Source organism: Monopterus albus, unplaced genomic scaffold (genome assembly GCF_001952655.1).
Source record: "Monopterus albus unplaced genomic scaffold, M_albus_1.0 scaffold367.1, whole genome shotgun sequence".
NCBI lineage: Eukaryota > Metazoa > Chordata > Actinopteri > Synbranchiformes > Synbranchidae > Monopterus > Monopterus albus.
In genome coordinates this window covers 89,895-102,491 of record NW_018128247.1, presented here as the reverse complement: position 1 = coordinate 102,491, position 12,597 = coordinate 89,895, and the positions used below count along the sequence as shown (strand labels likewise).

At 39.8% G+C, this 12,597-nt stretch overlaps 1 protein-coding gene and 1 long non-coding RNA gene across 2 annotated transcripts in view; both read left to right on the top strand.

Moving 5' to 3' along the window:
• The first annotated feature begins 3,675 nt into the window (after window positions 1-3,675).
• The window catches only part of paxip1 (PAX interacting (with transcription-activation domain) protein 1), a 37,858-nt gene continuing 28,936 nt past the window's right edge, over window positions 3,676-12,597 (top strand). The window contains exons 1-2 of the mRNA XM_020585473.1: window positions 3,676-3,896; window positions 9,837-9,971. Coding sequence (XP_020441129.1) covers window positions 3,816-3,896; window positions 9,837-9,971 — 216 coding nt within the window. The 5' untranslated portion in view covers window positions 3,676-3,815. The remainder of the gene's footprint in view (window positions 3,897-9,836; window positions 9,972-12,597) is intronic.
• Window positions 5,848-6,293, top strand: LOC109951161 (uncharacterized). The gene is made up of 2 exons (XR_002273579.1): window positions 5,848-5,971; window positions 6,236-6,293. It is a non-coding gene; the product is annotated as an uncharacterized LOC109951161 (long non-coding RNA).

The window sequence follows — 12,597 nt, the reverse complement described above, 5'->3', positions numbered from 1 at the left end:
GTACTCCTACCTCCACTCTTATATGTAACTCTATGTTCCTCCCTCTTCTGGAAATAGGTGTTAACTACAGCCATTTCCATCCTCTTAGCAAAGTCCACCACCATCTGTCCTTCTAGGTTCCTTCTCTTAACACCAAACCTGCCCATCACCTCCTCATCACCTTTGTTCCCCTCACCACTGTGCCCATTGAAGTCTGCCCCAATCACCACTCTCTCCCCTCTGGGAATACTCTCCATCACCTCATCTAGCTCACTCCAGAATCTCTCCTTCTCTTCTAACTCACACCCTACTTGTGGAGCATAACCACTGACTACATTCAACATTATGCCTTCAATTTCCAACTTCAAACTGATCACCCTGTCTGACACCCTTTTCACCTCTAAAACATTCCTCACGAGCTCCTCCTTCAGGATGACTCCTACCCCATTTCTCTTCCTGTCCACACCATAATAAAACAGTTTGTATCCCCCTCCAATGCTACATGCTTTGCTACCCTTCCACCTGGATCTCCTGCACACACAGTATATCTACCTTCCTTCTCTCCATCATGTCCACCAACTCTCTACCTTTCCCTGTCATTGTGCCAATGTTAAGAGTCCCTATTCTCAGACCTATACTCCTGCCTTTCCTCTTCTCTCTCTGTCTACGAATCTAATGTATCTATAACTCACCAGTTTAATCTATATTGACACTAAAGGTTATACATTATTAGAGGTGTGGCCACTTTGAGTGACAGGCAGGAGGGACTTTTCCAAGCTGTTTAAAGGCCCAGTCAGCTGAGTGGATGTAAACCTCTGACCCACTGGAATTGTGATATAGTGATTTATAAGTTAAATAATGTATCTGTAAACAACTGTTGGAAAAATCAAAGTGATAGCTTAAATTAGTGATTAAGAATAGCTTTTATTGATTTATAATGTTGCAAGTTAATTAAATCATGATTGTTCATGATTTTTAATCATTTATATTACTGCTTGCTGCTATGCTGTAACTTTCTTTAAATCTATGTAAAAATTTCTAAACATTTAATCTCCCTTTCTCTTTATTGAGTCATATTTATTATCATTATTTTTGCCATAGTATAGTGTTTGAAACTGACTTTAGGGAGGTGTAAAGCTATAGATGATATTTACTACATAAACTAAAACACAATTAGTTAAATGTGGTAAACTTCTCAAGACTGAAGTAATGATGATGGAGTATTAAACTCAAACCACTGACTTGATTTTCAAGAGGAATTGTATTAGAAAATACTTTGTGTAAATTTCTCATTTATCTGCTTGTTACATTTTATATACTGTAAATTGAGTGTCTATTTCTAGGAAGTTAACTAATGTCAGCTAAACACTGTGCAATAAGATCATGGTCATATGATCACTTTTATTTGACTAAGTATGTTACACACACGAGGACTTTGTTTCCGGTACAGAAACGAGGCAGCCATCTGCGGTGCCAACTCACACCAATGGTTGTAACCATCAGGGCCAACTTCCTTATCACTTATCACTTCCTCAAAGAGCCAAAGTATATTGGCTTCTAAAACTTTGTCAGTAGAGTAACATCTGAAGGTATCAGGAGGTAGTTGCATATAACCTGAGATTGTTATTGTTTGGGAGAGTTTGGGTTCTTGTCCTGAAAACACATTATTTTATTTTTCACAAAAGAAGCATACATACTTTTTCACTCAAACTGTTTTATTTCATACCAGCAGATGGCGCAATCATAACACAAATCAGAACCAGGCTTACCTTGTCTTTGCAACATCACCAGATGATGTTATCATAACGCACTTCAAAATTATGACAACACAAACCAGGTGAGAGACAACATTTGCAGGAACAGACCAATATAACTGTACTCTGTGAAGAATCTGAACAAATTATGTTTACATTTTCACCTCAAGCAAGTTTAATTGTAAAGGCACACATTCCATCATGCTACTGGCCATTTGTGATGCAAGCTACCATTTCACAATGGTGGACACTGGAGCATAGGGTTGTGAGAGCGACAAGGGAATTCTTCAGAGCAGTTGTGTTTCCTCTCTCCTATAGTATATCCTCTCTCTCATTCCCTGCACCTTCTGCAGGTTGCCCTGGCTCTGGAGCTCTACATTTCTGATAGGCAGTCACTGGCCACATCAACCTGCCTGTGTCTGATTGTTTGTTGTTGCTTTTCTTTTCTCTCTCCTTTATCTAGTCATCCCAAATGGTCGAGGCAGAAGGCCGCCCACCAAGAGCCGGGGTCTGTCAGCGGTTTCTTCCATTAACTTTGTAAAGTGTCCCGAGATGACTTTTGTTGTGATTTGGCCCGATACAAACAAAATTGAATTTCCCAAAGCTTCTGGTCTTCAGTTAAATTGTAAAAAATGTTACTTATTTAGGTACTGTAATGGAGAAAGATGAACAATTTTAACTCAATTGTTAAAAAAAACAAACTTAATCAGTGACTTAACCTTAAGAGGAAGGATTCTGCTCTCAAAGACTGAAGGAATATCTAGATGAATATATGTTGCACTTTATCTGCATGTAGATCATCACCTGTGTAAAACAATAGACAATTTTGTTTTTATTTTGTATGTAAAAACTATACTCACTATTTGAAAAAAATATATATACTCTTCCAACAGGACATTATACCTACACCTTCTGCCTTGTCATACTTGTCTCATTATGCCATTGGGATCAAGTTTAGCTACTACCTCATAAGTTTCTTCTGACCAACAAAGTCAGAGAAATATACCTTTTAAAATGATTTAAAGGTTTTAGCCAATCAATTATTATTTGCAGACTTAAGAAAGACATTGATGTTAGCTGTACATTCTGTGGGGAACCTATTTTGGTCCTATCCACAAGTGAAATGACACCAGAGTAATTTAACACAATCAATTATAGACAATGTTTACCCATAATTTATTTTATGTTTGGGAAAATATATCATTCAATTTTACTACATTTGGCAAGAATTTTGGTTCAGAATTTTTTAAAATTAATTTTCTTTTTATTATGACCAAATTTTACATCTATAAATCAAAAAAATTCTGATAAAAACATTTTCTGAGCTAGCCATCTACATTAAACATTACATCACCTTCATAACTGATAATAAAAATAAAACTCAATATGTGTAAACAATTTATATAATTGTTTCGTTATTTTATTCATTTATTTTAGTTTTTTGTTTTTGTTATAATACCCCTTGCGTTTTAGTTTTTTGTTCATTGTTGTTTTCTCTTGTGATGTTTATAGATATATTATGGTTTTCTAAGTTGTGTACACAGGAAACTATCCTGATGTACACTATTTTGTTGAAATAAAGTTGATCTAAAAAAGAGAAAGCGTAAAGTCCCGCTTCTCCCTTTTCTTCTGGGGATCATTGGCACATATTTCAGCGGTTGGAAAACAATGTATTCGTGCATTACCGCCACCAACTGGTAGGGAGTGAGAATCATAAGGCCAGTATCCGCCAGGCACATACCATTTTATATATAGAGAGATATGTTGCATATATATAAGAAAACCTATTTATAGATTTCTGTTCCTGCAGGTCTGTTCTATTAGTGTTTTACATTCATTATTTATTTTCACAGAGCCACATTAAGTAAAGCATTGCATTAAAGGGATGACATAAATGCATAGTTAACTAATACCACATGACAACCCCCCTTGATGTTTCAGAATGTAGTAGTCCAAGGCGCGCTCGGCGATTTGGCGCTAGTCTCCGTTACTGTACGTTTCGCAGCAGCAATAGTAACGTTGGCATTTTATTATCTTATGACTGCTTTTAATGGCATAAATCTGACAGCTTAATGGACAGTTATGGCTGAAGAAGAAAATAAGGTTTCCCATGAACTTTTCAAAGATGTCAAATTCTACGTGGTTGGGGACATTGACCAAAAGGTAAGTCTTTGGACCTTTGCTTCGTGTAGCAGTACTGATAGCATGCTAACGTGCAAGTACCGTTCAGTCTAAACAAGGCGCTGCAGGTGAAGCTAAATAGCAAGTTGAAAAGCTACACGAGAAACAACAAGCTTTTTTGGATAACGTTAAAGTGTTGTGACGATCCGTGTGTTTATTAAACTCGCAGACTAAATGTGTTGTGCAGAAGCTACTTAGCATTGCACTTTAGCATTAGCTTTGAGTTTCGTAGGTGTATTGATGGTTAGTTGCTAGCTTATAGCCTGCGGTTTATCTGGGGCATTGCAAGATTATGCTAAAGCTGCCGTTTGTTAGCTTGCTTTTTCTATACGCTATGCGCTCAGTAATCTAAGTACTGCTGCGCTGTTTTGTCGCTCGTTGAAACATACAATACACTTTTAGGCTGCGTCAGCCTGTCATTAAACACTGAGCACTCAATAATCTCAGTAGGCCACTGTTACTATGTTGTCTTGACCCACGTTGACCCACACACAGTATATATGATTTAAAAAACGCTTTAAGTCTGAATCAACCTGTCACTGTCAACATCTGGTTGAATGGGCCGCGTTTAACTTGCTGGTACTGGAGACCTGCGGCACTGAATTCTACTACCTGCCAAATAGTGACTCCCAGTAGCCCTTGAGCCTGTTTATTTTCAGCAAAGACATTCACTTTATGTCAAATGCACTGAAAACCACTTTGGATCATGGCGATGAGGTGCTGAGCCTGGATGAGGCTGTTTGCTGAACCAAGAAAAGAAAAGCAGCAGGAGTGGACAACATTCCCGGCTGTGTGTTTAAAAGGTGTGCAAGTCAGATGGCCTTGGCCTCACAGACTTTTTTAACATCTTACGGAGCCAAGCTGTCGCATCTACCTACAGTCTCTTTCTTTAATGATTACTGACCCATCACACTTCTTCAATAATGAAGTGCTTTGAAAGGTTAGTCAAGGACCGCATCACTTCCGTACTTCCGTACTTCCCCCCGCACTGGATGCATTACAGTTTGCTTACTGTTCCAATCGCACAGCTGAGGATGCTTTTTCTACCACACTCCACATGACTCTGAAATAGGGCCACTTTTTCCTAAAAAATATCAGTGTCAGTTCGAACTGACACAAAATTTGTTTGAATGAACTTTGCTATGGCTCAGTGCAAGGTGCTTATATATCTTGCTGTACCACTCTATTGTGCTCATCTGATTATAATTTGCTCCCGATCTACAAATTAGTCTTAAAGAAAAGTCAGCCAGAACAACACCTGGCTCCAGTTTGGTTGGAGGAGTCCATTCGTGATCTCCAGGAATGTTTTTATAGCACAAATTGGGACTTGTTTAAAGATGACTGTGTGAATTTTGATGAAATTACAGAAACTGTGACTTAGGGATGGGCAATGTGGCAAAAAACGTTATCATGGAAATTTTTTTTTTTCACAGTCTAATGATAATTATTGATCATTTTAATGAGCTATTACTAGGCTATATTTTAAAATAAACAACAACTCGTGTGTGTGTGTGTGTGTGTGTGTGTGTATGTGTGTGTATATATGTATATATATATATATACACTCCGTCCCGACTTCATTTACTGTGTATTTAGAGGTTAGATTTTGAAGAGGTTTATTTTGCGTTTCCTTTGTTTAGATGCATGTATTTGAGATGAAACTGTTGCATAACTGAAGTTATGTACACACTTACTAGAAAATTGTGCTATTTTAGTATGGTGAATGATTGCTTTTTTTGGTAGTTTTTATTTTATTGTATGATTTAAGTAGTAGTGTAAGATCCTGGAGTGATTAGAAACAAATGCTATGATAACTTTTAACAAAATATTTTTTTTATTTATTTTTACAAATGACACTAATGCATATAATTTATGACTAGAAATGTTTATTACCTGATATTAAATATTGCAATATGTTCCCTGTCCTAGCTAAACCGTGTAAAGCTAGTGGAAAAAGAGAAGAATGCTTTGGAGGGAGAAAAGAACAAAGCTGTGGAGTTCCTCACCCTGGAGAACGACATCTTCAAACACAGGAATCAGCTCTTCCAATATTATATGTGAGTGCGTTAGCACCATGCCCCCTCTCTCTCTTCTGTGTATGACAATTGAAACAATAATGTAACATATTAAATAGATAATATTAAATTTCAAAATTGGCCCAACAGCAGCATAGAAAAAGAAAAAAAAAGTTGAATAAGTACTCATTTTAATCATCTATTTTTAGAGCTTCACAAGGGACCATGATCTGTCTCTGCTGTTTGATCCTATTTGTTTACTGAGTTTGCTCTCACTGCTTTTTCCCGTTATCTCTTTGCCTTTAGTCATGATATGCAGAAGCATGTGGTGGAAAAAGAGCAGGAAAAGCAGAAGATCTTGGAGGACACCAAGGAGCTCACAGAGAAAAATGCAAAGATATCAGAGGAGATGGGGAAAATGAACCAAGAGCTCAAAAATGTGGAGAAGTAAGGGATTTTCTGTTCTTCTTGATTTTGTTTACCAATGTTACATGCTAACTAACTTTTATAGTAATTTTATAGTAATTAAATCATTTTATGGTTGTTGTCATGGCTTCTCTTGCCCTGATCATTTCAGTTTAGAAGCAGAATTCTACTTTAGTGCTGGAAAAGTGTGGAAGTGCATATAACAGTAGTCATTTGTGTATCCTAAAGTTAGGTGCTTAGACTCTTCCCACATAAGGTTGTTAAAAAAAAACTGGATTTTTCAGTAAAGGGTATAAACCTGATGTTATTCTAGAGGACATCATTTTATAAATGTTTGACTTTGACAGTATTTTTAAACATGGCAAAATATCTGAAGTGTAAAATGTGTAGTTACTGAAAACGTTTTGAAAAGCTTGTGTTATACAAACTGAGCATGCATATACTGTGTATGTATGTATGTATGTATGTGTGTGTATATATATATATATATATAATGTGTGATTTGACCAAATGTCCAAGGTTGTGGCACAGTAGGAGACTGTTAACTCTGTTTCATCAGCCTCCTTACACTCAGAATAATGTTAGAAGTGCTGTGTTATTCAAAGGACTTGCAACACAGGACCACATAGTGGGAGGTCAGCGACACTGAGAAGCTTTCGGAAGCCATCCTTTTTAACCACGCATATCCTTGGCAATGTAGTAAGCTGCAGTTTGGGGCTATGTCCTTCTACTATTTGTATGCTTGGAATTTTGGGCTCAGGCCCCCAAGCTCACCTGTAGTTTGAACACTGTTTCTTATGCAACATAAATGTCATGTTGAAATGATATTGTAACCATAATTATGAGCAGCTCCTGTAAGAAGCAGGCAAATCAAGTCAGGTTGTAGTTCAGAGTCAGACTTTGTGATGATGATGAGAGCTCCCACTTGAAATCAACTTTTGCAAACAACTACACACATCAACAAATGGTTGGTAAAATGGCTGTAAATGCACCACAACTGGCCAGTAAAATCCAGTATTAACACTACCATAATCCATTCACCTATTTTCTGTTCCCCTGCTGGGTTCAGCCTGTCAGCTCCGGTCAACTGAACATGGGTCCTGACAAGCCTGTTCAGTCTGGGGGAAAATATTTCCCCATAAATCTGTAGGAACCTAATAAAAACTCTTGTTAAAATCACATTATTTTTTTAATGCACATTATTAAATAATTATTGTTACTATCAAGATAAAATAAAGCTATTAATTATTTAATTTTATTCTGAGTGTGCACCTCCATGAAAATTGGCTGTTAGCTGGTTGGAGCTTTTGCATTCAGAATTTGCACATATTACTCTACTAATGTTACAGAGGCTACTACTTATTGTGTTGACTTAGTTCCTCTCTCTGCCTCTCATAGTTGAGTATGGAGAAGTTAAATGATTTCATAAATAGATAAATGCACAAATAAATTGTTTGAATAAAAATAATACATAGATAATAATTATCCTCCTGATGCAGTATGTCTGCATGGGCCCCAGCGCAAGACGCTACCTGGGGCACCACTAGCCCTGCCAGATGCTCAGGCCAGCTCTGAGGAGGAAAAAGAGTTCCAATGTCCCTGTGCCTTAGAGGCATCACTTCAGGCCTGCAAATCCAAAAGTGAGTGGTGAACCATGTAAATGCAGAAGGGGCAGAAATAGGGGCAGGAATAAGTGTGCTTCCACTTCTCCCTCTGCATCTGTGCACACTGTGCAGACTCTCTGGAAAATCGACAGAGGACTGACATGAAGATGTGTCCATCTGGTCTGTAGGCACTGACTCTCCAGCAGTTTTTCAGCTCACTGCTTTCAGAGTGGTACACTGGAGAGATGACCCTGGTCACCTTCCTGGCAGCAAACTCCATGGACCGGTTTGTTTCTACAGTTGGCCTTCGGGGCTCCCAGCTCCGTCTGCTCAGGAAGAACTGGGGAGAGTGACCTCCAGTCAGTACAGCAATTAAAAAAAAAAACATATATGAAATAAGACCATATAAAAAGGTTAACTGCTAGAAAAGCAAAATAAACTACATACCTCTCTCATGCAGTATGTAAGGTGCAGTGGAGCACTGATAGGACACCAGCAGCCTCTGGGAGATGTTCCTCTTCACCCGTAGGAAGTACAGTCTCTACTGGGCCTTTTTAAGGAGTTCAGAGGTATTCACGCCCCAGGTCAGACTCCTAGAAAGCGGAAGGCTGGCACCGTCTCCACACGGTCCCCGCTGATATACAGTGGCAAGATGTCAGTTTTCTTCCTCCTGAAGTCGACAGTGACCTCCTTAGTCTTTGAGGTATTAAGGAGCAGTGGGTTATTTCTTGAGATTTTGCAGAAGAGGGACCTGGCTGACATGCTGCATGCTCCAGTGTATGGAAGCAGCTCAGATGTTAAACAGATTCATTGTATTCCCGGTTTTGGTCTGAACGGTTCTCCTACACAATTTACATACAACTGTGATCTGATCTTGGTCAGACTTTTTTTAAATTTAATTAAATATAGTAATGCTATAGTGCTGTTCATCTGAGCTGTACCTCCTGCACTGCCTCTCCCACAGCAGCATGTTAGCTGCTGCCTTCCTCCTACAGCTCTCTCTTCCCGACCCTCTCTTGCTGCCTCAGCAGCACTGGTTGAAACCAATAAATATTTACAATGATCGCTAATCACACTGATTGGACTGATCAGCTTTCCCACATGTTTTTTGATATTCCCTTGGACTTAGGAGGCAAACATTCACCATCATTCAGTGTCAAAAGTTTATGAACTAGCATTTATCCATTTGCAGAGCAGTCCATATTCATCCAAGCTATGTATTCTTCCCGACCCTCTCTTGCTGCCTCAGTAGCACTGGTCCATATTCATCCAAGCTATGTACAGCATGCTGACCTTGGCAACAGCTGTGTTCTAACGTTAGTTTTGCTAGCCTTACTAGGTTGCTAATAACATATTAGAAGAGATGGAGCTCTGTGACTGACAGCGTTGTATTAAAAAAGCAAACACAGAGAGGAGGAGCTGTTCACAGACAGATTGTCGTCATGTGTTTGTGTGTGTGTGTGTGTGTGTGTGTGTGTGTGTGTGTATAAGAGTGAAATAAAGTGGGGCATGGAGGGTCTGAGTGAATACATGTGATACCAATACATCAGTATATATAAAAGGTATTGGTGCGTAGTATTGGACAACTTTTATGAATACAGGTTGCTAGACTGTGGTATCGATACCTCATACTAATATTGGTATTGGTGCACCCCAGCTGTGAACTGTGCAGTTGCTTTATCTCACACAAATTGCATGTTAGTGGTGCTGAATTGCTAGCAAAGTAAAATCTAGAAGTGGTTAAAATGTATTTTTGAGAACATCGTTACTTGCTTACTGTCTTTTCACGTTGTGCAATAGATCTTTTTGATTCTGTGAAAAGTGTTGGTGTCACTGAACTGAAGTAGAATTTGATGGAGTCCTTTGCTGATTTTCAGGTGGTGCAGCTGCTGAAAGCAGGAAAAGGGAAGGAGGTGTCGTACAATGCTCTGGCTACTCACATTATAGCAGAAGATGGTGACAACCCTGAGGTGGGCGAGTCAAGAGAGGTTTTTGACCTGCCTGTTGTCAAGGTAAGGGTTGTGCCACAGTATGCTCTCAATAACCCAGGTTTGGCTTTGCATCATTAAAAACAATCACCTTCACTGGTTATTTCCCTCATTTTCATACTTGTAACCCCAAATTGGAAAAAGGTGGGATTTTGTGTAAAATCTAAATTAAAACTGTAAATCATCTGTGCCCTGTATCACATTGAAAATAGTACAGCAGCACATTAGTTGATGCAATAGGTCACCAACTTTATTCATTGTTCAAAATAAACACTCACTTCAGTCTTGATGCTGCAACACATTCCAACCAAACTTGGGACAGTAAGGCATTTACCATGGTGTGATGTTGCTGTTCCTTTTCACAACACTTTCACCAGTGACATTTAGGGACTGAGGACACCAAGTGATTCAGTGTGTCAGATGTCATTTTGTCCCATTCTTCTTGCGAACAAGTCTTTGTTGACATAATTTGCATTTCAAAATACACCACCCATTATCTACTGAGGACAGGTGGGGACTGCAGACAGGCCAGTCCAGCACTCACACCCTTTTCAGGGCTTGCAAAATTTCAAAATCCCTGGTAGCCCTTCGGGCAGGTACTCTTTGGTTTTTACTAGCCCGAAATGAATTTAAGTAGCCTGAATAAAATAAGAAAAATATTTTTAATGTAGAATATCAATAATCAGCAACTGTGTCATATTGAATCTGACATATCAACTGAAGTCACAAATGGCACTTGATGTTGAGGGCATAGCAGCTTCTTCATCATCCTTCTCCTGTGCATCAGTCTCCACTTCTCTGCTCTTTGTTCTTGTCGGGGTTTTATGTTCCATGTGTCTTGAACCTTTTCCAGAAACTAACTGCCTTGTCAGGGCAAAAAGATTCAACTGAATCCCCATTTATGGAGAGTTGCATGCAGTCATTCAGTGTGTCAGGCTGTAGAGATGTACGATATGCGGTCTTCACTCGGTTCATGCAGGAAAATCCTCTCTCGCAGATGGCTGTTGATGGACTAAGAGTGAGCACATTTTTGATAGTATTTTATCTCCATAGAGCACCAACGCACTTCTTGTGATGCGGGGAGTTCTCATGGCTTTTGATGGGGTCTTTCCTAAAATTACTGCTTCCAGTAACAAAAGCACTTGCGGAGTCAGAAGTCAATGGAAACTATGGAAACTGACGACACACTTTGCAGAACATTATGTCATTATGCTTGTCATGTTCCAGCCACAGAAATTCTTTTGTCCATGAAACCAAAAAGCTGCGTTGCCTTTTCGCCTCATACTCTGATCTTTCAGGAGTTTTCCGCTTTTTGGTAGTCTGTTTTTCTTTAGCTGGCCCTTCGTCCTCCTGAACTATCGTTTTTGGCTCAGCAGAACCTGATTTTTCAGGAGTTTTCCGCTTTTTGGTAGTCTGTTTTTCTTTAGCTGGCCCTTCGTCCTCCTGAACTGTCGTTTTTGGCTCAGCAGAACTGAAATACAGTGCGTAAATCCATGCTCCTCTTCTCTTCTCTCCTCACACACACATAACTGTTGGTGATTTCCACAGGTCTGAAAATATACCGTTAAATCCTTTACTCCGATAACTGACGTGTTCAGTTCAGCAGTCCAAAAGAGTTAATCTAATCACCATGTATGTTAACAGCGATTTAAGACAAATATAGTGTAATTTAACGGAAGATTATGGGAGAGAAGGGACGGGATTTTGAATAGTGTTCTGAACCGCGACAGACGCTGTGGAGCTGTGTGACTGACTGTGTCCTCTCTGTACTAAAGACGTGGCGCTGCTGCACTACCCCCTTGTCTCCTCCACTACGTTTTACTCGACCGTGCCATTGAGAATCTGCAGTCGCGGGGATGATTTTTGGTGTTGCGGCTCACCACGAAAAAATTTATGTAGTGGAAACACTGTCCCTATGAGATATTCCAACGGGCAGGGCTGGATTATATTTGGTAGCCCGACTGGAAGATAAGTTAGCCCCGGGCCGTCGTACAGGCGATTTTGCGAGCCCTGCTTTTCCTCCACAGCCAGGCCTTGGTAATGTGGCAGTGTGAGGTTTTGCATTGTCTTGTTGAAATATGCATGGTCAGCATCATTGGAGCCATCACAGTGGAAGTTACCTTTTCCCAGGGCACTGACCCAACCCCAGACCATGACAGACCCTGGCTTTTGGACTTGTTGCTGGTAACAGTCTGGATAGTCTTTTTGTCTTCGGTCTGGAGCACACGGCGTCCATTCCTTCCAAAAAAGACCCGAAATCCTGATTGGTTTGACCACAGTACCCATTTCCACTGTGCGATGGTCCATCCCAGATGCCTCTGAGCCCAGAGCAGTTGACTTCTGGACACTGTTGACATAGGGCTTCCCTTTGGCACAACACAGTTTTAAGCAACATTTATGATGTAACTACATCCATATCCACAAAGCACATGTACACTGGTTGGGCAAACTCTCAAGATCCAAGAGTTGGTCCATTGTTCCATGACCAGGATGAAATCTGCATTGTTCCTCCTGAACCTGAGATTTGACAATTGGTCAGAGCCTCCTTTCCTGCACCCTGGCATATGCTCCCTGGGAAAAGCCTGAGTAGTGTGATACCCAGGTAGTTGGAGCACACTCTCAGGCCCCCGTTTTTGCACTTAAACAAAGA